The 25,851-nt window shown below is 37.4% G+C and overlaps 1 protein-coding gene across 2 annotated transcripts in view; it reads left to right on the top strand.

Annotated features, from left to right (window-relative positions):
- SYNPR (synaptoporin) overlaps positions 1-25,851 on the top strand; it is a 338,589-nt gene that overhangs the window by 263,448 nt on the left and 49,290 nt on the right. For both annotated transcript variants that reach the window (XM_004035840.4, XM_004035839.5), the window contains one exon: positions 18,107-18,305. In XM_004035840.4, coding sequence (XP_004035888.3) covers positions 18,107-18,305 — 199 coding nt within the window. The remainder of the gene's footprint in view (positions 1-18,106; positions 18,306-25,851) is intronic.

The raw sequence follows: 25,851 nt of genomic DNA on the forward strand, positions 1-25,851 counted from the left end.
GATAATTAATATTATTCCCGGTGGAGGCAGAACTGTTGGTCACAATTCTTCCTCCCCTTCCTCCAACTAGTATTTTGCAAAGCCACCTTTGCCGTGATCTCATAAAAACAGTATATTTATCTGCCCCATTGATTTTGGGCTTGGTAGGTGACTTGTTTTGATTAATAGAAAGTGGGCAGAAGTGACAGGATGTCATTTCCCACATGAGGCCTTAATAAGCATTGCATGTTTCTGCTTGCCATCCTGTGCCCCCATCATCAGCAAGAGAAGGCTTCCTCCATGTGGAGGGATCCCTCTTCATCCTGAGTCCTAGAATGGACATGCATGAAGCAGAGCCACTTCAACCAACCCATAAGCATAAGAGCAAGAATAGATGGTGGTGGTTTTGAACGACTCAGTTTGGAGGTGGTTAATTACACTGCATTATCATGGCAATAGCTAACTGATATAATCTTCAATATGAATCTCACACATTATTAATATATCTTTCTATGTCTTACTTTTTTAAATATGATTTTATTGTTTGTATAGTCTATAGTAACCAAATCATCCCTGGGAATGATAAAAACAAACAGGAGCCTAGCTAACTATATTCGGAAGAAATAAGCCTCACTTAACTAGATTCCTGATTTGCTCTCATCATTTGCTTAGTTTCAGGGAAGCAAAGGCCCTTTCTTTCTTCCCTTCTTCTGCTTTCACCTCTGCACCAGGACATCTGTTGTTTCAGTTTCAGTATGAAGTTTTTGCATCACTGAAAAAAATATACAACTTTGTAGCTTACAGTTTATATTTTGGCATCTGTGTGTGTTAGTATTAGTCATTCAATAGATGGGTGATTCCACAACAAAGTAGAATCCATGAAGGGAGGTGTGAAGTTATTTTTATAAATAAACCCAATTTTTGGTGCATTTTCACAAGTTTTAGTTCCTGGGCTTGAGTTTCTAAAGGAAGTTCAGGCTTTTATGCATGTGTGTCCCAAACTTGAACCTAACAGGAATGCAAATAGAAAATTAATCTCATCAGACATATCATAGAACTTCCTTCTCTGGTATCTAAATACTAAAAATGTCCTCAAAACATCAGTTATTCAGCAAGTAGTTATTGAATGTAGATCCTCAAAACATGCCAAGCAATACAGAGCCACAAAAGAAGGGTATGGTCCTTGCCCACAGTGAAAATATCCTGAGTAACAACTTTAAAAATGGAAACTGCTCTGAGCTATCTTAATTTGGTTTTCCCTAAGGCAGACCTTAAAACAAAGACCTAGGCACAAGGAGCCTATATAGAAGGTGATTTCAGAAAGCACAAGAAAGACATGGGGTAAGCGAGACAGAGAAGGGAGCAAGCCAGTAAAGTTTGCGTTAATGAGCAGGTTATCACTGTGGGCAACTGGGGCTCAGTCCTGCTGGGATCCTCTGAGAAACTGTATGGAACACATCCAAGAATCCCCGGACAGAGGGCAGAGAGGCTGGGCCATCTACCCACCGACTTCCACCCTCCAGTGTTTTAGGGCTGAATCCAAAAATGTTAACTCTCCCACACTTCCAGCTGTGCCTGCTTGCAGCATAGTAAATTTGCTTGGATAGACGAAGGCCCTCAAACAGAAAAAAGAGCTTAATGTAGGAGGCATATCAATATCTACAGGAGCTACCACGTGTGTCTGCTAGAGGAGTACAGCTATTTATTTCATCAGTTATAATAATAGTATTTATTAAACACTTACTATGTGCCAGGCATGGTGCTAAGCTTTTTACAGACACCCTATTATTTTATTCCTTATGAAGTAGGTCATGTTATTATCACCTTAATTATTAGGTAGCAAACAGTATATTAAAGATTGTGTTTAATTATCATCTTCTATAGACAAAGAAATTAAGAAATTAGCTCATGTGACACAGCAAGGAAGTGGTGGAGATTTTAACGTGAGTAGTCTGACCATAGAGCCATGGTCTAAGCAACACTTTACTACTGAAGGGGCAAGGTGCAGAAAACAAGGTCCTCAAAGTTGGGGAAAATAATGAATCATACAATCCTCAGGGAAGGCTTCGTGGAGGAAATATACTCGAGTAGTACTTTGAGATTGATAAAATGCAGACATGCAGAAAAAGAAACGAGCCTCTGCATGTTAAGGAAGGAAAAAGAGGGAGGGGGAAATGGTTGTAACATAATGGGCATGAATTCAATAAAATGTCTACCTCAGGACATACACAGAGTTGGCCCTTGCTATGCAATCAGGCATATACAATATTGTGTATAACTGTATGTTCACTAGACAAATATGTATTGGGCATCTACTTCATACTTGGCAAGATTTTTTTAAAAGACCCAGACATGATTTGCTAGAGGAGAGACACATACAGAAGACGTGTGTTATTTCTGTTTTTTAGTATTGAACCCTTCTTTTTAATGAAGAACCCATTCAGTGAGGTTCATGTGAAATTTCACCTCCTATCACTCCTACACACACATACATACACAATCCCCCCCCCAACACACACACACACACACACACACACATATACATAGTACCTGACTGCAGCCTGGCCAATTAGTACATCTATTTCCCTGGCCTTGGTGATTGTTTTTGAGATGAACATGTGACCTAATTTGAAGTTTTTCTCTTGGAGCTGGGAGAGCGATGGCCTCTGCTAGTCAGGGCTACTGAGCTGGTAAGTTGCAAATGTCAGACTTCCATTTTGCCCACCACAGAGAGAGGCAAGGCAGCTTTAAGGAATTAAGGAAGGGACAGCCAGTGTACTGCCAATTCTTTTTTTTTTTTTTTTTTTTTTTTTTTTTTTTTTTTTTTACCTCTTGGACTCGGTCTTGACAATAAACAAGAGACACATCTTACCTCAAATTTCTCAGAAGACATTCCTCTAATTGCACATGGTAGAAGGGAGTTTGATTAGGTAACCAAATTTCATTTTCTTAACATGGCTTCTTATAAGACTCAACCAAGCACAGTTTCAGAATTACAATCTATTGACCTTAGTCATTCTGCAGGACAGCAAAATGCACCAGTTCTTTCTATTGACCTGAGTTATCATAGGCCATCAGACCACTGAATAGTAGGGGGAGTTCTGGAATAGTTACATAGATTTAAGATGGAAATCTTAACTTAGGGTGAATTTTTTCTTCATTAAAGGAGCCAATCTATTGCCTACTAAATCCTGCTAATATAATCCTCCTTTTATAAAATTATTTCCCTTCCCACTCACTCACTTAGTCTTCTTTAGTTCATGTTCCTTGGCTTGAAATCCAGACTATGAATATTGGCATAGGCTGCCCACATGTGAAATTTCTTTCACAAGGTTTAGGAGCCCAGAGAAGCTAAACATAGAAAAAGCAAAACTAAAATTAATTTCAGAAACGAATGCTTTTTAATCATGCAGTATCCAGTGTCCTGATATAAAACAACTGTCTTCTCAAGAGGACACTTGGGATGAAAATAACAAGCTAAAAATAGAGGTACAAGGTAGCAGCAAAAAGAGGAAAGACAGAGAAGAAATGGATTTTATCAAACTTTGAGGTGCCAGTGGGTATTTCTACAGCTGATGCTTATTCCAAATAAAAGTTATATGAGCCATTGTTTTATCTGAGATGCTCCAGTCACTCATAAAGAAGCTAGGTGAAAGTCAACTGAATCAATAAAAATTTTGAGCACCAAATGTGCCAGTCACCGTGCTAGGTGCTAGAGACACAGTAAGAAACTAGAATCTCTTTCTCTCTCTTTATCCCCATGTTTTCTTCTGTATTGACCTCATTATTTTGGCACAGAATTGAGTATGCATGCCTTAGATCCTCAAGCCCAGTGGCTAAAACATGATAATTGATCAGATCTAGTTCTGAGTTTCAAACCTGAAAAGCAAGAAACTGTTCAGAAAATAAACAATACATACAGGTAAGCAAAAACATCAGATGCCCCCTTCATTGGAGATACTAAGATAAGTAACACTGCTTGCAAATTTCGTGTTGTAAATTCCCCATATTAAGCCTCAGTCTCTGACTCCCCTTTAGGAATGAGATAAAGGATGGAGAGGTAATGTTTATACTGGGTAATCACCGCAGTGGGCTGTCTAAGTCTGACCTCTATTTTCCTACCTCTAGCCTGAGAAATCTGGAGAAGTAAAATGGTCAAAGACCAAGGAGCATTTATAACTTTAGACAGGGCTCCTCTCTGAGTCAGGCATGGACAATCAGTTGAATAGAGAATATCTAGGCAGTTTTAGTTTGGATAAAAGAGCATTTTATTCAATACTCACTGAGGACAGAGAGCACCTGACATTTACTTTTTGAATGATGATGACAATAAAAACTATTGCTTAGTGTGATGACTTGCATATAGTAGATACTCAGTAAATACCTGCTAAGTGAAAAGAAATTCCTATGTAAAATGGTGAATCAGGCCATCTATCCCATATTACCTGAATTACCAAAAGTGGGTGTAAGTAAAATGAGGTAATTTGAGGGAAGTCAGAATTTATCATCTAGATCAGCAGTTCTCAAATATGAGGTCTCAAGACCCCTCCACATTTTTTAAATGATTAAGGACCACAAAGACCTTTTTATTTTTGTAGATTATATCCATAGATATTTATATTAGAAATCATAACTAATAAATTTATTAAATACAAAAATATGCAAATGCACATTCCATGAACTATCAGAATAATAGCTGCTTCTTACATCATCTAGCTTCTGTAAAACTCCACTATACACTTGTGAGAAAGTGAGACTGAAAATGACAAACAACATCTTAGTGTTATCATGAAAATAATTTTGATCTAATGCATCCCTTGAAAGAGTTTCAGACATTCCAAACTAGAGTTTGAGGATCTCTGATTTGGAGTTGTCAGAAGCATTAAGAATTTCTAGGAAGCCAAACAAAATTATTGAATATTAAATTACTTGTAAGACTTATTTGTAGCATATAGTCACATGATTTAGACATTGATTTTTAATCATCAGGAGAGGAAGTTTAATTTAGCTTCTGTTCTATTTAAATATTCTGTTAATCAAGAGGAAAATTATCCGTAGAAGATAGGTCTTAATCTGTAGGTGAAAGGAATTGCTTGCTGTTTTGGTTATTTTGTTTTTGTTTTTGTTTTTGAGCCCTTTCCAATAATTAAATACCATTTTCTTTTACAAAGACTTTTTTGACCCTTCTATGACTAGATCAGTGTCATTGAACTCAATAAAAAGTCCAGTCTTTCCAATCAAACCCTTGTTAGACTTTGTATAAAACTGCATTTCACTGAAAAAGTGTCCAAATTGGGGTAATTTATCTGGAGAAAGAAGTTCAGGACACTGGCTTGGATAAGCAGGAAGTAGCCCTCGTCCCCTACCCTTCCTCAATGCCCTAGACACTGTACTTGACTAATTGCTTTTCACTCTCTAGAATTTACTTCACTAAACATCACCTTCCCTTATGTAGCTGGCCATGGACAATATGGAGGTTAATCCAAAGACCTTGGGAATAAGGTGGGTGGGGGGGCGGTATTCTAGTAAGAGAAAGAAGCAAGTGGGCATGATGGTAGCAAACGAGTGGCCATGATCCAGGTGACGTCCATCTTTGTGGGCCAGGTTAAGGGGTTTGAATATGACTAAGTACAAGAGGAAACCGTTGGAGAAGAGTTTTACACAGAGGAGTGGCATGCTCTGATTTATGCTTTTAAAAGATACCTGGTTGCTGTGCGGAAAATGAATTCTTACATGTCATGTTACAAATGCAGCTTGAAAATTGTGTGATTAATCTCCCAGTCACCTGCAAAGCATTGGAGACATGGGTGACATTATATGTGCTGACGATAAAGGGTACTTTTCCTATCCCCAGCTGATAAATACGTTTAACAAACTGTTCCTAGTTAAATAAAATGTACAATGTTTTCTTGTGTCTTAGACATTTTTTCAAAAAGGATTTGTTTATTTATGGTGATATTAATCACTAAAGAATTGGAAATTTACAATTCCAAAGCCGACAGGATAATACCTTTTCAGTGGTTTAAAGGAGATTCTATTTTGTTCTATATGCATAAGTGATTATTATTTATTTCATTATAATCTGGCATATATATTGAATTTCCTACACAGCAAGAGTTCTGTTAAGTTGCCTACCCTGAGCATTTAGTGAAGCCAGTTATTACATGAATAATGAAATGACAGTAAGCAATAACAGAAAATGACCAAATAACTGCTTGATTGGGGGACTTTTTGACAGAACTGTATAGTAATAGAATATGCCTGTTTCCAGTTCTTTAAAATCTACTTTCTAAAAGAGTTTGGATTTTTTAAATCAACTTTAGTAATCAGACTTACACCTTTAATTGTGAACTTTTGAAACTCCTTACAGTTCACATATTATAGCACCTGTAATTGTCAATTACATTCACGCACCATGACAAGTACAATATACTCCATTATCTCATTCAAACCTCACACACACACACACACAATCCTATGAATATGGTGCTTTTATTTCTTCCATTTTGCAGATGAGAAATCTGAAGCTCAGAAACACATGAGACTCGTCCAAGGTCAAATAGCTGAATATTGACAGAGATGCTTTATATTGCCTTTGATTTAGGAAAAAAAAAAAAAACATGTGAAAGGGTAGCGTTCAGTTGGACACAAAATGGAGACAAATAGAAGTGAAAGGGTGCTGGAAATAACATTTCATTGCTGGGACTGATACTTGAATATTCGTTACTATGTCGCCACTGGGTGTGAGACTAGATGAGGTAAGTAATGGGTAGGGGGAGGAATTGTCAACTGGTTTTATCATGTTGGAGAAAATGTAAAATAGTCTTAATGAAACTTTTAGAACCCAGCTCTTATTTCCATTTTCAGCACTAGGTCACCAAAGTGATGGGGTTTAGTAAATCTTAACATTTTGGGAATTAAGAAACCTAATAAGAATCTAACAAAACTTATGTAACATGACCCAGAGTATATAAATTCAAAATGTCCACTAGTGTGAGGCTATTTAGAAAATTATTATAGTCTACAGCCATACCACCCTGAACACGCCCTGATCTCAGAAGCTAAACAGGGTCGGGCCTGGTTAGTACTTGGATGGGGGAAAATTATTATAGAACCTTCACTACCTAACATACAGAACAGCACAATGTGATAATTCATAGTCCTGCACATATATTATACGACTGTTAAAAAAAATAAGGCAGATCCTCCTTGAAAAAGTAAGGCATGTACAGGTCATATTATTAGGTAGCAAACAGTATATTAAAGATTGTGTTTAATTTCAGTGTTTTAAGTTGTTAATATTGGAGATTAAATTATGAAGAACCTTACCTTTTCCTCCTGTAAACATTCCTGTATTGGTTGAATTTTTATAAATAGCACATTTTGACTGAATTAATGATTACAATCAATTTGACCTAAATTCTAAACAAAAGGTCAGATTTCTGCCACCTTCCTCTGTGTTACATGTATGTTTCTAAATGTTATAAATATCTTTTAATCAAAGACTTTAAATTGTTTATTCCTGATACATTTCTATACTAACTGAATAAAATAGATGAATAAGCCGTTGTCAACTGGACATTCAAACTTTTTAAAAATCAACTCTAGGACTGTTTTTGTTTCACAATTCACTTGGGTAGAGTACCACAGCTCAGGGAAAGCAAATGAGAGAAGAAAGGATTTTCCCTGAAATATACAGATAACGACCTCAGTATCTATTTTAATTTGACAACGTAGAGGCAGTCTGAGTTCTCTATTACTCAAATTCTATTTGAAGAGCCAAAATTAATAAATCATAGCTTAGTGAGCACAGCAATGCCTCTTTGCAAGTCACTGTAAGGGTTTCATAGGGTTTTACTTCCCTTTTACTCCAGATCATACCTTGGCCTTTGCAAACCATCCCTTTTTAATCACCTTAGAGTCCACAGTTTCATGTTGAAATGTCTATCTGTGTAAATCCAAACTGTAGGGGGGAGTGAAATTTGAAAAGATCCTGGCATATATATTCTTAAAACCACAATACACTTTCAGTAAGTTGGATAAACATCTTTCTGGCACATGGAAATGGGAGCTACATGCTGGGGGTGAGGGGGGAACAGTAATTTTCCAGCCTTATCTTCACATGTCTGAGTACAATTATTAGTGTAGAAAAGAGTATTGTTTGCAGTAATCTTGATTGCATTTTCCAGTTTCTAGCTCACTCCCTGTGCTCGACATTTATTATTACCCTCCTTAAAATAAAAAAAATCATTGTCTCTAATGGTAAAGTGGAGAGGACAAAAAATAATGAAAATTTCCTCTTATGAAAAAAAAAAGTTCCTCCTATGGAGACAATAAACTTTAAGACACTTAATGCATAACCAAATCAAGGAGAAATACCTCTGTTATGTTGAAAAGCAGAAGTATAGCACTTTGTCTTTCACTTAGATTTTTTCTTTTTAAAGAAAACATTTTTAGCACATGCATGCTGTTGTTGCAAGCCTTGGAGATGAAGCTGTTTTTGATTCAACCAAGGTTAGGAAAGAAATGTCTAGGAAAATGATTCTGGCTGCCTGGAAAATGCCATTTATCCGAAGATATGGAGTTCATCTCTTGAGTCTGGCATATGGGAATGTAGGTACAGTCATTTCAATGTCCACTGACCTTCCTGGAAACAAATAGCATCACTGGAATCCCTGAGGTTCTCCTAGAAAAATGTGTGTGTACTAGATTGTTTTATATTTCTGTTTGCTTTGATATTGGATAAATTCTAGTAATGACCCTTTGTCTCAATAAAGATATCTTAGATAGATTGATCCTTGCCACCTTCCACAAGTGAATCTTACATTTCAGATCTACTCTCTCTATTCCCCCTTTGCAAACTGAAGACATCAAACTTTTTCTTAACTTAAGCAACCTGAGTCCAATTGCTGGAGCCTTCTCTCAGTTCTCACCATGATGTGCATATTTCCCAGGCCTGTTCTCAGTCCCCACTTTGAATTTGTCTGCCTTTTCTTCCCCAAATAGATCCTAAACCTGAGACTCTGGGAAGGCAGACTCTCTCCCCAGATTTTGATGACAGCATAATGTGCCTTGTGAGGTGCTGGTGGCATAAAGGAGAATCTTGTTCCAATCAACGTGAGTTTTTAGGCCCAGTTTGGAATCACCCATAAGCCAGTGGAGCAATGGAACAATGGCCGCAGTTCCCATATATTCATCCTATGACAACTGTCCTATGGAGAAAGGACTGAAAGTAGCAAGTGAGAGTCAGTTGCTAGAAGGCCATTAGAAAAGCCCTCAATGGTGCAAGAAGTCAGCAAATATGTGATTGATACAAACAATTGATAACACTGCACTGTTTTTGTATGGGAGGTTAAGAGCAAGAGCTTTGGGGTCATACAGACTCCATTTCTCAGCCCTACTTCAAAAAGTCTCCTTGCTCCTAAAATTAACATGCAATAACTTAATAGTAATCACTTGATCAGATTTGAATGTTTCAGTGAGATAACAGACGAAAAACATTTGGCATGGTGCCTGGGCTAGTGTATGCTCAATAAATGTCAATCATTGATTGGCATCCAGCAGTAGAAGTGAAATCACCATCATCACTCTAAATAGCATCACCAAATACCATGCTTCAGGTACAGTAAGAAAACCAGTGGAAGTAACAGAGAAGGATTTGTCTTTTTCAACCTTCCAGATAATCTGCACTCTCATTCCCCATAGTTCATTGTCTCCCCATCTGTTTCTAATGACTGGCACATGAAGTTCAATAAATCTTTACTGAATGAATGAATGACTTGAGCATAATGGAGAAGTCAGTGGCTTGGAAAACGTGGAAATGAAATTTGGGTCATAAGTAACACAACTAAGAGCTGGTATCAGAAAGCCTGAGTGCTAAGTTTTCCACTACTCTGTGCCAACAGGTGATCTTTAGTGATTCTTTTGAGATAGCTGAGCTCCACCTTCCCTACCTGCATAATGTTGGGGGGCTACTTGGGGGGAAAAATGAGATGCAGTGTGTGAAAGTGCTATATAAATTTTCAGGATTTTGTAGTGATTTATGTTGTGAATCACATGAGCTGAGTAAGTAAGAGTGTATGTGTGCATCTGTAAATGCACACACAAACACACTTATTACACACATACACGCACATATGGCTAGCTAAAGACAAGGCAATCTAAAAGCAGATAAGTGCCAATATTTCATATAGGGAAGAGAGGGATAAAAACGGAGCAAAAGGATTAAAGTTCCTGTCGACTGGTAAACAGAATTGAAACAGGGCCTATCAAAAATAATCACGTAAAGAGAAAACGTACTCAGCACTACAATTTGCCAATTGCCCTCTGACCTTGAATTCCAGCTACCAGAAATTCAATGACAGCAGCCTGCTCCCCCACACCTTAATCCTTCCTACATTTGCTCCTGGGCTGGATCACTGCCCTTGGGACATGTCATTTCTGTCTTGCACTGAACCACCGCCAAATGTATTGGTAGGAGCTTTAGTCCTGTTTCCTTCCACACCGGGTGAAAGGTTTCGTCAATAATTTCAAAGGTCTTATTATCAGATGACCATAACAGTGTGGTGCTACCTAAAGATAAATCTGTGCTTTGTTTTACCTAATGTCTCACTTTCTATTAAAAAATCACACCACAAATATCACAATTTCACAACATGGCATAGTCAGGTTCATTTACCCTTTACTTGTTTCTGAGGCAAATGTTAGAATAACCCAGGACAAGATTTGGAAATTAGCAAGTTTTTAATGGCTTTCTATTGGTCAGTCTACAGGGATTCAACTCTATCACTGCTGGGTACCTTGTACAATGCCTAATTCACATACTTCAAGGTGGTAGCAGAATGAACATTGGTTTAGAATCCTATTCAGTACAGACTATCAGTCTACCGTTAGATGAGATGGCACGGGAAAGCTGGTTTGGGTCATTTGCTTACAAATATTCAGCTGGAAATCTAAGGATGCTGTAATTTTTAAAGAAGAGAGGCAGGCATGCGCAGTACTTGCCAGTGTAGGCTCCTTCTACTCTTCTTACATTCCTGACTCATCTCTGCCATCTTCTAGCCACATGACCTCAGGCAAGGTCATTATCCTTTCCAAGCCTCAGTTTTCTCCTCTGTAAGATGGTAACAGCAATCGTACCCATTGAAGAGAGTTGTTATGAGCATTAAATGAGATACAAGTAGGTAAAGAACCTAGCACAATGCCTAGGTTGAAAAATGTTGGTGGTTGTTATTACAAATATTTCTATCAATAAAGCAATGCCACTTGTCTTGCTCCAGTCCCCTGAAAGGATAGTTGCATTTAATATTACTCCAGACCCTACAAATGTAACTAAAAACTATGGGGACTCAATATTTTCTTTAACCCAATTGAAGCATCAGTGAAATGTTTTAAATGACTCCATTTAAACATTGGTACATATTTTTTTTAAAAGAAACCACTCTAAAATGGAGGCCTTTCATTGATAGACACAATGCGGTTAAACCCAGTGAAATTCGATTACCTCTTGATTGGGTCGGGCAAGCCATGAAGAGAATTTTACATTTGAAATCAACAAATTGAATTTGGTACCTTTTGCAGCTTCAGCAGTTGCTCGCTGACTAGTTCCTCACAAGATCAGAGGTGGCCCTGTCAGCATCCAGGTTCTGTTGAATGACATGCTCTGTTTAGAAAGGTTTTTCCTTGTTTAGATTCTGAATGAATATTTGCTTCCAAAGTTATTACAGCTACAAAACACATGCTGACTATACACTTTCCCCCAAAATACAAAATATATGAATTTATACATATATATAATTGTTGCTTAAAAGAACTTATATATAATATATAAATAAATATGTATGTATTTATACACATATATGCCTTTTGCTTATAAGAACTTATAAAGTTCTTATATATAAGCTCTTTTAAGCAACAGTTACATATATGTGTGTGTATATATAGATACACATATATATATACACATATGTATATACACGTGTGTTTGTGTGTGTGTGTATGTATATATATTTTACCCAGTATGGCTGGTAGGCTAAATATCCAGCTATACATCATCAGTGTTAATAAGATCTTTTAGTAATTTTTTTTGTCTTATACAGATAAGCCCAATTAACAATTTCTTTAAGTCAACATGCTAAGTCAGCAATGGGCAAAATATTGCTATTCGGCTGACTGCATATTTTTAAAAATATTTTATTCTCTCCCTCCCCACTGTCTCCACCACACACAAAGATTGCAGGCTTAGTTTGTGCATGTCAGCTGAAGGAACAGGTGCATTGGAGACATGCTGATCCTGGGGTGCAGCCTGGCACCTGGAAACTATCAAGCGCAGATAATTGCAACAGGTGACATGTGTTTTTGTTTTACATATGGTTTATTCTAAGAAGATCTTTCTAATCTTTATCTCAAGATTAAAGCCAAAATCTATAATTTGGCCACCTGGCCAAGAAGGCCCCACAATGGGGGCCCCCAGCTACTTTTCCACCCCATCCTGCACCACCATTCCCTTTCCCACCATCTTCCAGTTTTCCAAGCCACATTTTATTCCCCCATGTGTTATGCCCTTTGCCTATACAGGAGCTTGGTACATGTTCTTTCCTGTTTTCTAAGCTTTATTGGGACATAATTCACATACCATACAATTTGCCCATTTAAACTGTACAATTCTCCCATCCTCCACCCAGTCCTAAGCAAACACTAACCTGCTTTTGTCTCCATAGATTTACCTATTCTAAACACTTTATAGAAATGGAATCATAGAATATGTGGTCTTTTGTGACTAGCTTCTTTCACTGAGCATAATGTTTTCAAGGCTTATCCATATTGTAGCATGTATCAGTACTTTACTTTTTTGACAAATAATATTCTTTTGTATGAATAAACTACATCTTATTTACTCATTCATCAGTTAATAGACATTTCAGTTGTTTCTCCTGTTTGGCTATTATGAATAATGCTGCTGTGAACACTCTTGTACAAGATTTTGTGTAGACAAATGTTATCATTTCTCTTGGGTATGTGTCTAGGAGTGGAATTGCTGGAATGGAGTCATATGATAACTCTATATTTAACTACCTGAAAAACTGCCAGACTGTTTTCCAAAGTGGCTGCATCATTTTACATTCTCCCCAGCAAACATGAAAGTTCCAATTTCTCCACATCCTTACCAACACTTACAATTCCAATCTTATAATCTTTCTTTTTATAGCCACCCTAGTGGATGTGAAGTAGTATCTCATTGTGCTTTCTTTCTTAACTTTTCATCTGAGTAATTCCTATTATCTTTAAAGCTCCAGCCTAAAAGTCACTTCCATAGGGAATCTTACCTTGGCTACCCCACCCTCAGACTAGCCTCAGATTCCTCTCAGAAAACCCATCTTTTCTCTTTAAACTTTAAGTTCAACATGGACAGGCACCATTCCATCTCTTCTTTATTCCCCACTCTAGCCCCAGCATCTAGCTATTTATTTATTTATTTATTTATTTATTTATTTATTTATTTATTTGAGACGGAGCTTGGCTCTTGTTGTCCAGGCTGAGGTGCAATGGCCCAGTTTTGGCTCGCTGCAACCTCTGCCTCCCGGGTTCAAGTGATTCTCCTGCCTCAGCCTCCCGAGTAGCTGGGATTACAGGTGCCCGCCACCACGTCTGGCTAATTTTTGTATTTTTAATAGAGACGAGATTTCACCATGTTGGTCAGGCTGGTCTCGAACTCCTGACCTCAGGCAGTCTGCCTGCCTCGGCCTCCCAAAATGCTGTGATTACAGGCATGAGCCACCGCACCCGGCCGCATCTGGCTATTATGTGAACTATAAAGTTGTTGAAAGTGTATTAAGTCAATGCCACTTTTTTTAAATAATGAGAAAAAGCATGTATTATCTGAAAATCACCTGTGTCAGAATAAATGACATGATTACCTTTAAATCCATTTCATTTTTCAGTATTTCTACAGACAAAACTATTGAGGAAGATTCTAATATCACTGGCAAGGGTAGGAAAGGGGCTCTATGATATAACCTTAATGAATGCTTCTGTTGTCCTGAATTTTGTTGGAGCTGTACACATTTATGTTTGTTAAGAAAAAGGATTTTTGTGGGAAAGTGCAATATATACAAGCAAAAACAAATGGACTTGAGAAATAAGGAACTTAAGGGGACTGGATTTTCCTGCTTTAGCTGTGAGCTAGGCATACCTCTAGAGGTTTCAATTCAGTAGATCTGAGATGGGGCCCAGGAATATACATTTTAAACATAGTCCCTAGTAATTCTAATGCCAGTGGTCCATGAGCTTCACTTTAAAAATATATATATCCTAGTTAATGTCCTTATTATTTAACATAAACAAGTCAATGTAGAAGTTTAAAAATCAGGCTCTGGAGTTTGATGCAGATTTAAACCCCTGGACTGACATTTACTATGTGGCTTAGAACGAATTACTTACTCTTTCTAAGCCTTAGTTTCTGGCCCATAAGAAATGCCCCAATATGTTAATTCCTATTATTATGTTATTGATGTTATTATCTTAATTGGAAGATGATGTGCACAACAAATCTGTTGTTTTATTTTTTTCTATTTCAACTTTTATTTTAGATATGGGGGTACATGTGCAGGTGTGTTACATGGGAATATTGCACCCAGGCAGTGAGCATAGCACCCAATAAGTAGCTTTTCAACCCATGTCCTCTTCCCTCCCTACTCTAGTACTCCACAGTGTCTATTGTTCCCATGTTTACGTCTGTGTGTGCTTCATGTTTAGCTCCCACTGATAAGCAAGAACATGCATACTTGGTTTTCTGTCCCTGCCTTAGTTTGCTTAGGATTATGGCCTCCAACTCCATTCATGTTACTGCAAATGACATAATTTCATTCTTTTTTTATAGCTACATAGTATTCCGTGGGGTATATGTACCACATTTTCTTTATGTAATCAACCATTGATGGGCACCTGAGTTGATTCTGTGTCTGTGCTATTGTGAGTAGCATGGCCATGAACATGCAAGTGCATGGGTCTTTTTGGTATAATGATCTATTTTCCTTTGGGTATATACCCAGTACTGGGATTGCTGGGTCAAAGAGTAGCTCTGTTTTAAGTTCTTTGAGAAATCTCCAAAATGCTTTCCATGGTGGCTAAGTGCATAAGTGTTCCCTTTTCTCTGCAGTCTTGTCAGCATCTGTTGGTTTTGACTTTTTAAGAATAGCCACCCTGACTGGTGTGAGATATTATCTCATCATGGTTTTGATTTGCATTTCTCTGATGATTAGTGAAGATGAGTATTTTTTAATATTTTTTTGGCCACTTCTATGTCTTTTTTGTTTGTTTTGTTTTTTTGAGACGGAGTTTCGCTCTTGTTGCTCAGACTGGAGTGCAATGGCGCGATCTCGGCTCATCGCAACCTCCGCCTCCTAGGTTCAAGTGATTCTCCTGCCTCAGCCTCCCAAGTAGCTGGGATTACAGGCATGCGCCACCACGCCCATCTAATTTTATATTTTTAGTAGAGATGGGGTTTCTCCATGTTGGTCAGGCTGGTCTCGATCTCCCAGCCTCAGGTGATCCACCCCGTCTTGGCCTCCCAAAGTGCTGGGATTACAGGCGTGAGCCACCATGCCCAGCCCTATGTCTTTTTTTGAGAAGTGTCTACATCTTTTGCTCATTTTTAGTAGGGGCTGTTCATTTCTTGCTTGTTGATTTGTTTAAGTTCTTTATAGGTTATGGATATTAGACCTTTGTCAGATACATAATTTGTGAATATTTTCTCCCATCCTGTAGGTCTTTTCATAGTTTCTTTTCCTGTGCAGAAACTCTTCAGTTTAATTAGGTCCCACTTACCAATTTTTGTTTTTGTTGCATTTGCTTTTGGGGACTTAGCCAAAAATTATTTGCCAAGGCCAATGTTGAGAAAGGCATTTCCTAGGTTTTCTTCCAGGAGTTTGAGGTCTTACATTTATATCTGTAATCCGTCTTGAGTTAATTTTTTTATATGGTGAAAGGTAAGGGTCCAGTTTCATTCTTCTTCATATGGCTAGCCATTTATCCCAGCACCATGTACTGAGTAGGGAGTTCTTTTTCTATTGCTTGTTTTTGTCAGCCTTGTCAAAGATCAGATGGTTATAAGTGTATGGTTTTATTTCTGAGTTTTTTATCCTGTTCCATTGGTCTATGCGTCTGTTTTGTACTAGTACCATGCTGTTTTGGTTGCTCTAGCCTTCTGGTATAGTTTGAAATTGGGTATTGTGATGTCTCCAGCTTTGTTCCTTTTGCTTAAGACTGTTTTGGCTATTCAGGCTCTTTTTTTGGGTTCCATATGAATTTTAGAATAGTTTTTTTTTTTAATTCTGTGAAGAATGACATTGGTAGTTTGATAGGAATAGAATTTAATCTGTAAGTTGCTCTGGGCAATAGGGCTATTTTAGTGATACTGATTCTTCCAATCCATGAACATGGAAAGTATTTCCATTTATTTGTGTCATCTCTGGTTTCTTTCAGCAGAGTTTTATAGTTCTCCTTGTAGAGATCTTTCACCTCCTTGGTTAGCTGCATTCCTAGGTATTTTATTTTCTTTGTGGCTATTGTAAATGAGATTGTGCTCTTGATTTGACTCTCAGCCTGGACATTATTGGTGTATAGAAATGCTACTGATTTTTGTACCCTGATTTTATATCAAAAACTTACTAAAATCATTTATCAGTTTTAGTAGGCTTTTGGCAGATTATTTAGAATTTTCTAGACAGAAAATTATATCATCAGTGAAGAGAGATAGTTTGACTTCTTTTCCTATTTGGATGCCTTTTATTTTTTTCACTTGCCTGAGTGCTCTGGCTAGGACTTCTAACAGATCCGTTTTAAAGGGATTGAGTTTTGTTTAGTGAGAAAAATCCTTCCTAAGTTGGAATTTATGAGGTTCGTGAATGGCTTTATCATCACTGTTACTTTTATAGATAATTTTCCAAGTGGCACTTTATCATCATAAATAAGCCTCAGTCATATCTTTTTGCAAGTGCCTCCCTAATTATCATTTCTGAAGAAAAATTGTGGCCTCTATATTAAATTATAGTTCACGACTTAGTTCCAGTTCACACCCTGAGCTACTATACTGGATATAACACATCTTCCTTAGGTGTTACTTACTGAGCTGAAAGTATTGCCCAAAGCATCTTATTTTGTCTGTATCCAGTAATTTATTGAGCCTGGATGCTATCCTGATAGAGTTTACTCACTAAAATAGAAGTTATAAAAGTTCAATCAAATTATGATCTATCAGTCATCTTACAGAACCAAGAATGTGCATTCATTTATCCAAGTACTATTTACTCAGTGCCTAAAAAATGTCAGGTGTTTGGGATCACAGAGAAAAAGAAAACCAAGATTCCCACTATCATGGAGAAATGATATTCACAGCTGAGTGGTCAGTGGGACTGAAAAAAAAAAGTAATCAAATTCATTACCAAGACAGCTTTATCTGCTAGTGAGTGCTATGAATGACATTAAATAGAGTGATGTAATAGAAAATGCCTAAAGGAAAGGAGCTCCTTTTGATTAATGGCAGAAAAAGGTTCTCATCTCTCAGGAGATGTTGAGCTGATGCCTGAATGCCAAGGAGGCAGCCATGGGAAATGTCAGGGGGCAGAGTGATTTAGGAAAAGAGAACAGTCAACAACAAGACCTGGAGACAGGACCATGTTTGTCATAACTGAGAAACAGAAAGCAGGCCAATGTAGTTGAAACAGGGTGATGGAGGACAGAGCAGCAGGGGAGGAGTCTGGAGATACAGTTAGGGGCACCAAGGTAAGGCCTGGCGAGCCCTGTTAAAGAGAGGAAGCACTGAAGAATTTCAGCAGGGTGATGTCGTTGTCTAATTTATCATGATTTCAGGTTCCCTTTCCCCTTCCTTCCTCCCCTCTACCTAAGGGTGACTAGCTGTTATGATAACCAGTTGAATGATGATTAGCTGCAATATTGATTTCCACATTTCTAGCTATAATGTCTGTAAATTTCTTAATGAACATGTTACATAGGCATGCACTAAAACTCCCAGATCACATCCCATTTTGCTTTAGAAGATGTAGACACAAGTCATCTATTTTTGTCTCCATTGCATTTAAAGAATGTCTCCTTAAATCTGGCAATTTAGGTTGCACCAGGTGACGTTTGAGGTGCCCACCTGCGAGGGAAAGGAACGGCAGAAGCTGGCATTGATTGGTGACTCCTCGTCTTCAGCAGAGTTCTTCGTCACTGTTGCTGTCTTCGCCTTCCTCTACTCTTTGGCTGCCACTGTCGTTTACATTTTCTTCCAGAACAAATACCGGGAAAACAACCGGGGCCCACTCATTGTAAGTGGTTTTCTTTTTCAAATAACTTTTTCTGTTCCTTCTAATTTCTTTTACTAATGCTTGAAGGACTTTGGAGTTACCTGAGCCCTCAGGGTAGGTGTTTGAAAGGAAATCACATTCTTTTTTATCCAAATCTCTCGAAGCCACAACAAAAACTGATGTCTGTCAATCTCTTGTGCTCCTGGGCTGGGAGAGTATCACCCAACTTGCTAGAAACCCCTCTGAAATAAATGATTATAAATCTCATGAGATCAAGGAAAGAGCAGTGAAGTTTGCTGTAGATTTATTTATAATTCCAGCATTGTGGAGTTAGTCAACCATTTCTCTTATTATTTAGACAGTGTGACCTATGCTTATTTGAAATATGTTATTCCCTTAGTATATTATAGGATGATCATATATTAATAATTGTTTAGTTTGATAATGGAGTTCTTCATCTCTGTATATCTATCTATCTATGTCTTTTTCCTACCAATTCCTTACCCTACACCTCACTTTCTGTTGCCTCGTATAATGGTCCAAGGACTCATATGAGTGAAATCAATATAGCCCAGCATTTCTAAACATAAACACACATACACCTAGGGGGACACAAAACCTCTAAGAGGGTACCTAGGCATAGATAATTTTAAGGAAATAATTTTAAATTTCACCCTTTACATGTGCATTTGCCCAAACTCTATCTTCCTGAGAATGCCCTGTATCTAAAATATTTTACTGTCATCTTTCTTAATCAACTACTCCCATTTTAGAAAAGAAAAGTATCCCTATTTACCAACTCAAGTCTTAATACACAGTACATTCACAGAACATAAAACATTTGGGACACTGAAAAGGGGACCATTGAAATATTGGTGTTGGTGTTGACAAAAGTGATTCTGATGCCTGACTAATATACTTTTTTGGATATAAGGAGGTTTACTATTTTTTGGCTTTCAATAAAATTAAAAATTCTAGTATGCTTATCAGTTGATTGATCATTAAAAAATAATTTTCGGTGACATGTTACTATGCGATGTGGGACATATAACTCAAAAAGAAAGTAATAAATGGTATTGCTATAACAAAACTCCATTTGTTTTCATTTATGCAAGCAAGCTTTCTCAGCATTTACATCTAAAAAAGGAAAAATGGAAATGAAATTTATGCTGAATCATGTACTATTCTATAAATAAATAATGTTTATCAAAAAAAGTATATATTAACTCCTATGGTTTGAATACAGTTTATCCCCCACCAAAACTCATGTTGAAACTTGGTCTTCAATGTGGCAGTGTTAGGAGGCAGTGCTTTTTAAATCTGGTTAGATAACTAAGATGAGTTAATGTCTTTCTTGAGAGACTGCATTAGTTCTCATAAGACTGTATTAGTTCTTGTGAGAGCAGGTTGTTATAAATTGAGTCAGCCTCTTTTGTCTTCTATCCCTTTTCCCACATACCCAGTTCCTCTTTCATTTCTCTGCTATGTTTTGACACAGCACAAGGCCCTCACCACAAGCCACCAGATGTGGCTGTCCAATCTTGAACTTCCCAGCCTGTAGACTATGTGCTAAATAAACCTCTTTTCTTTATAAATTACCCAGTCTCAGGTATTGTGTTATAGCCATACAAAATGGACTAACACAGCCTATTCATCTAAGAATTGTAAATTTTCAATAAAATGTTTACTTTTTGTTTTATTTTATTGAGGCAGAGTCTCATGCCACCACCCAGGCTGGCGTGCAATGGCGTAATCACAGCTCACTCCACCTCCTAGGCTCAGATGATCCTCCCACCTCAGCCTCCAAGTAGCTGGGACAACAGTGCATGCCACCACACCCAGCTAGTTTTTGTATTTTTTGCAGAGACAAGGTTTCATCATATTTTTTGCAGAGACAGGGTCTCAAACTTCTGGACTCAGGTTATCCTCCCGCCTCGGCCTCCCAAAGTGCTGAGATTACAGGCATAAGCCACTGTACCTGGCTATTTTTTAAATTTAATAATTACATATTAGATTTATAATATATTTTTGTTGTTTTGAAAAATTATGCATTAATAATACTTGTAGTGATCACTCAACCCAAAAGAAATGTAATACTTAAAGTCTTAGGATCACAAGTAATTAAACAGTTAATTTAAATGTGTATAAATACTTTTGTTGCAAAAAATATATAACAGGGTAATTAATAATATGCTTTCCAGAAAAAAAAATTATATCGTGCTATAATTCTGTGAGGGAAGTATAATAAAAATACAAAGTCAAGGAGAACAAAAGGAAGATGTAAAATTTCCACCTGTTAAATAACTTGTTAATTATAAGATAATATCTGTTAATTATAACAGAATATCAAGTAACTGTTCCATTGATACATTTAAAAATTGATACAATAATTTTATTTTTAAATATCAATACTTTCTTTTCTTTTTTTTTTCTTTTTTTTTGAGACAGGATCTTACTGTCACCCAGGCTGCTGTGTAGTGGAGCGAGCTCGGCTCACTTCAACCTTCACCTCCTGGGTTCAAATGATCTTCCCACCTCAGCCTCCCAAGCTCCCAAGTAGCAGGGACTATAGGCACACACCACCACACTCAGCTAATTTTTTGTATTTTTTGGTACAGACGGCATTTTGCCATGTTGCCCAGGCTGGTCTTGAGCTCCTGGACTCAAGCAATCTACCAGCCTCGGCCTCCCAAAATGTTGGGATTACAGGAGTGAGCCACCACGCCCAGCCTAATACATTTAATATGCCAGAAATTACTTTATTTGCCACTGTTTGAACTTTCAATAAAAACAAAATTAGATGCCAACTTTATACAAGTAGGGACATAGTTTTTAAAAATTATTTTAGGGAGAATGTGAGTAAAATAAATTTCACAAATCTCTATTATAGAGATCTGAATCTTAAAACAATAAATTTTGAAGGATAACTGGGAGAATTCTCTGTTTTTAGAAATTTGTTAAGTTTGAAGGGACTAGAAAAGGTTCAGGTGTGCAACACTTTAATATGTTATCTTAAAAAAAGAGTAACAAAACAGAATTCGAAACTTTGGGAAAGTGTTTTTTTTTTTTTCTATCTCAAATTTCAGTTAATAGTCTTAATGATCTCAAAATATCTTTAACAGAGTCACCAAACTTGGGCTTATCCCCACCATGATGTACAGATGGACATACCTAAGAGATTGCCATGCATATACCATAAATCCAGCATGCATGTTTATTTCTGGATCCATGTAAACATGCTCACAGGACTTTTAAGCCTGAGGAAATATCCTGACTTCTAAACAGAAAAAGTTGATACAGCTAATCCACACATAAAGTGGGAAAAAAACTATTTTGTTATATAAAACCACATTCTACTCATATAAAATGATCTTGTAAAGGCATGCTGCTTTATCTCTGTGTAAACAGTCTTTCCCATCAAGCAAGATATAATGAAATCCTGAATTGTATAATACAATGGTAGGTTTTGTTTCATTATGTCGTGGGAGGAAGGAACAGAGAGAGATAATTCTAGTAATCAAAAAAGAAAAGTCTCCTAGATGAAACTTCTTTGATATTAAAAAACTGAAGTGCTCATTACTTGGCAGATAAAGTTAATTTAAAGATGAGCCTGAATCAGAGGAGTCACAGAGGCAGATTGCACGTAGATCAGCAGGATGCCATTATAACTGCAAAGAGCAAACCACATCGATTCAAATCCCACCATGATGAAGCTGTGATTGGGGAAGTAAGGGGTGCTATGACACCATTTGTGAAGTGCAGGTTTAAGCAAATTCACAGTAGGAGCAAGGTCTCAAGAGGGTGGTGCCTACTTAAGAAAACTTTCAAATACTAGAAAAGCATTTGTTCAAGTGTTCACAGTAATTTTGCTTGTTTAAAACCCATCCTCTTTATTCACAAAGATGGCTACTGTATTAGTCCATTCTCACACTGCTATAAAGAACGGCCTGAGACTAGGTAATTTCTAAAGAAAAGAGGTTTAATTAACTCCCAGTTCCATATGGCTGGGGAGGCCTCAGGAAATTTACGATCATGGTGGAAGGCACCTCTTCACAGGGCGGACAAAGAGAGAAGAAGTGAGCAAGTGAGGAACTACCAAACACTTATAAAACCATCAGATCTCATGAGAACTCACTCACTATCATGAGAACAGCAGGGGGGGAACCACCCCCATGATCCAATCACCTCCCACCAGGTCTCTCCCTCAAGACCTGGGGATTACAATTCAAGATGAGATTTGGGTGGGGACACAAAGCCTAACCATATCAACTACTGATCATTATTTGGGCAACTTCATTTTGGTTACCATCTATTTTTTGTCATTATTTTGTTTCTAACCAAATACACACTTTAAAAGAAATTTATGTAATTTGTGATTCTTCAAGTCAAACTTTGAACATGAAACTACAAAATTGCTGTATCAGGTGAACACAAACTGATTCAAGCAGTTTAAGAAATCAGATACCCTTCCAAGGTAGTTCACAGCCAAAAAATTAACAAATTTTCATCTCAATTTATAGTCCTCTGGGACATGACATTATACATCCTGCACAAAGTTAATGTTGTAGGGAAGTGACAAGGACGATAATAACAATAACATCAACCGATATTGATTGGGTTTCTACTATGTGATGAGCTAATTTAATACTCAAGACAACCCTAGTTGATATTATTATTCACATTTATAGATGAGAGAAGGGAAGCTTAGAGCAGTTACCAACTCTCCCTGGTTGCATCACTTATAGGCAGAAGGTTCAGAGTGTGGGTTGAAATCCAGAGCTCAATTCATAATCACCATGCAAGAGGCCCAAGATCCTGATAGCCAATGTGCTACAGAAGTTAGAGAGGTGGAGATAGGTAAGACAAATTGGTATTGTTTTACTCTAGAAGCAAATAAATCAAGCTCATAATCCCTAGGCTCTTTTGCTCATTTGACTGTCATAGAGGATTTTATTTTATTTGCCTCCAGAATCCATCTGGAGATATGGAATGACAGCCATGCATCTGTCGTACTAGAACTACTAGAGGGTTCTGCTTGTAAGTGCCATTTATCTGACTTGCAAATAGAAGATGCCAGTGAGAGAAAACAAACTTTAAAATGGCCAGGATAAATGTGTATTGTGAACCACAGATTACCAGGATTTGTTCCTATGCATTTCCAAGCAGTTGTGAGCAATTTCAGACAGACTGGAGCCAAGTTTATCAATGGCTACTGAAAAAATTTTTTTCTACTGAATATGTGTGACAAGATTGCCCACCTTTAAGTAAAAATGAGAATCTGAATACCTTTAGAAGTAACACAATTGTTAATGATGCTGAATGATATAATAGTTAGAAAATTGGGCCAAAGACATCAGCCAGCTACTGTATGTCACTACAGTAAGTGTCTTCATGTACAGATAAATAAATATCAGCTCTCAGAAAGCAGAAATGTCCATGCGAATGGTGCATAATTGTGAAGTTGAAATGTCATATCAGGTTATATCATTTTGTCATGTTCCTTATAGTTTTAAAAGCCAATCTCCTGCCTAGGTTACTGTGACAGGATGTTCTGAGCCATTTTCAGATCTCAAGTCAAATAATGAGGATTTAGTTTTCTTCCAATATTAATGTAAAGTAGATTTTTAAAAGCAACTTATCTTACAAGACTGACAGAATGCTTGAATGCTGTAAGAATGAGCACATTAATAAATACCATCTCATGTTTCAGTGAATCTGTATTGCAAGACGTTTGGCTTAAAATAACTTCTCTGGGAATTAGGAAGAAGCTTGATATCCACCTTAAGATTTTGTGTAAAAGACAGAGGCTATGTTATTCAAACTCTCCTCCCATAAAGGAGACCAGGTTGACCCAAGGCAGTTTATGGGACCAGGAGTGTTTACCGATGACAGGCAAACAGTGGTATCATGGCTCACCTTGGTTTCATGCCCAGTGCCTTCCAAATATTTTCATATTTCCCCATCTAGCCTCAAAACAATCCTGGGAGAGAAGTAGTGCAATGCGAATTAATCCTATTCTACAGATTCAATTTAATTCCTCTTTAGTGAGCACTAGACATTGGAAAATAAGTCCAGGATATTAGAAACCTTGCTTGTATCAGGGAAGAAGTTAATAGCAGAACAAAGACACAAACTCTTAGTCCAGTGATCTTCAGGATAGTGGCTAATTTATGGGTGCTGGATTTTAATCTTCTTGTGTGAAATATTATTTAACATGTGGAAGCTGTTACTTCACATATAGAATAGTGTTAATAATAATGTGCACATCACATGAGTGCAGTAAGGAAAGGAAGAGTTAATGCCTGAAAAGCACATTACACAGGGAAAGGCACACAGTAAGTGATAAATTAATGGTATCTGATTGTAGCACTATTATTATCATTAATTTTAATTATTCTCCTGTCCATTACTGGGTAGTTCCTTAGTCCCACAAAGGAAAATTGCAGGCACCTTCCCTTGATTGACTGCTGCTTTCACAGTTCTGTCTTCCTCCAGTCCTTCTATCCCATGCACCTTCTTATCCCCAAGTCCCCAAGGATAGAGCTTAACTCAGGACTACTTCTAAGATCACAATTGCTAGGTTGAACGATCCAATTAACCTTTGTGTTTCTTGAATCCCACTCCATTAGATGACTGGGAGGTAGACTTTTAATTTCCCCAAACAAAATAAGGTTTCTTGTTTTGAACTACAGGCTGGGGCCATCACTAAGGGAAGAAAATAACAAAGACATACGGAGCTGGATGCTCAAATAATCAAATGCTCTTTCCCACCAGCTACACTTTTGTTTGAGTATAATTAGATACAGAAATCAGATTTTGCAGTCTCTAAGCTATACAGAAATTGCTGAGAAAGTGCTCTCTCTTCTCCCCTTCCCTCTCTCCCTCTCCCCAATTCCCCTGTCTTCTTCTCCTTTCCTCTTCTCTCCTCTTTTCTCTCCCCATTCTCCTCTCTCCTGTTTATGTCAGTTCCATTTCATGTCTATTTTATTTTAATAGGTAATAAGTGTCTTCAACAGGCCAAGCAACATGTATTTATGGGTGAATTAAAAGCATTTAGTCTGCTGAGGAACATTATTGAATCATGAAATCATTATAACTCTCCTACAAATGGCTTGCTAGGGGTATGTAGACGGGCTTTGGTAACCTAGAGGAGGAGGTGCATAATCTTGCCTAGAAGTGAGGGCATGCCCTTTTCAGGTCTCTGTGCTGTGGACTTGTCGTAAAGTATAATAAAAAAATAAAAAATAAAAATAAAAACAAATATTTACTGCTAGAAAACTCCTATAAACTGCATTTTAATAAATACTCTCAAATATGGAAAAAAAAAAAGACAACTCGAGAGCATCTTGAGGTTGGTGAGCAAGGCAAATGAAGGACCTTGTTTTTGAAGTTCTACCCCAGGAACAGTGTATTTGATGATAAACATAATATCATTTGAAGCCCCAAAATTGTGTATGTATGTTTTTAGTCATAGACACACCTATCAGAATCCGACACCGATTTGTGGGGTGGGTGGAGGTGTGTGTGTGTCTTTTTTTTTTTTGAGACAGAGTCTTGCTCTGTCATC

This window comes from Gorilla gorilla, chromosome 2 (genome assembly GCF_029281585.2).
Source record: "Gorilla gorilla gorilla isolate KB3781 chromosome 2, NHGRI_mGorGor1-v2.1_pri, whole genome shotgun sequence".
In the NCBI taxonomy this organism is placed as follows: Eukaryota; Metazoa; Chordata; class Mammalia; order Primates; family Hominidae; genus Gorilla; species Gorilla gorilla.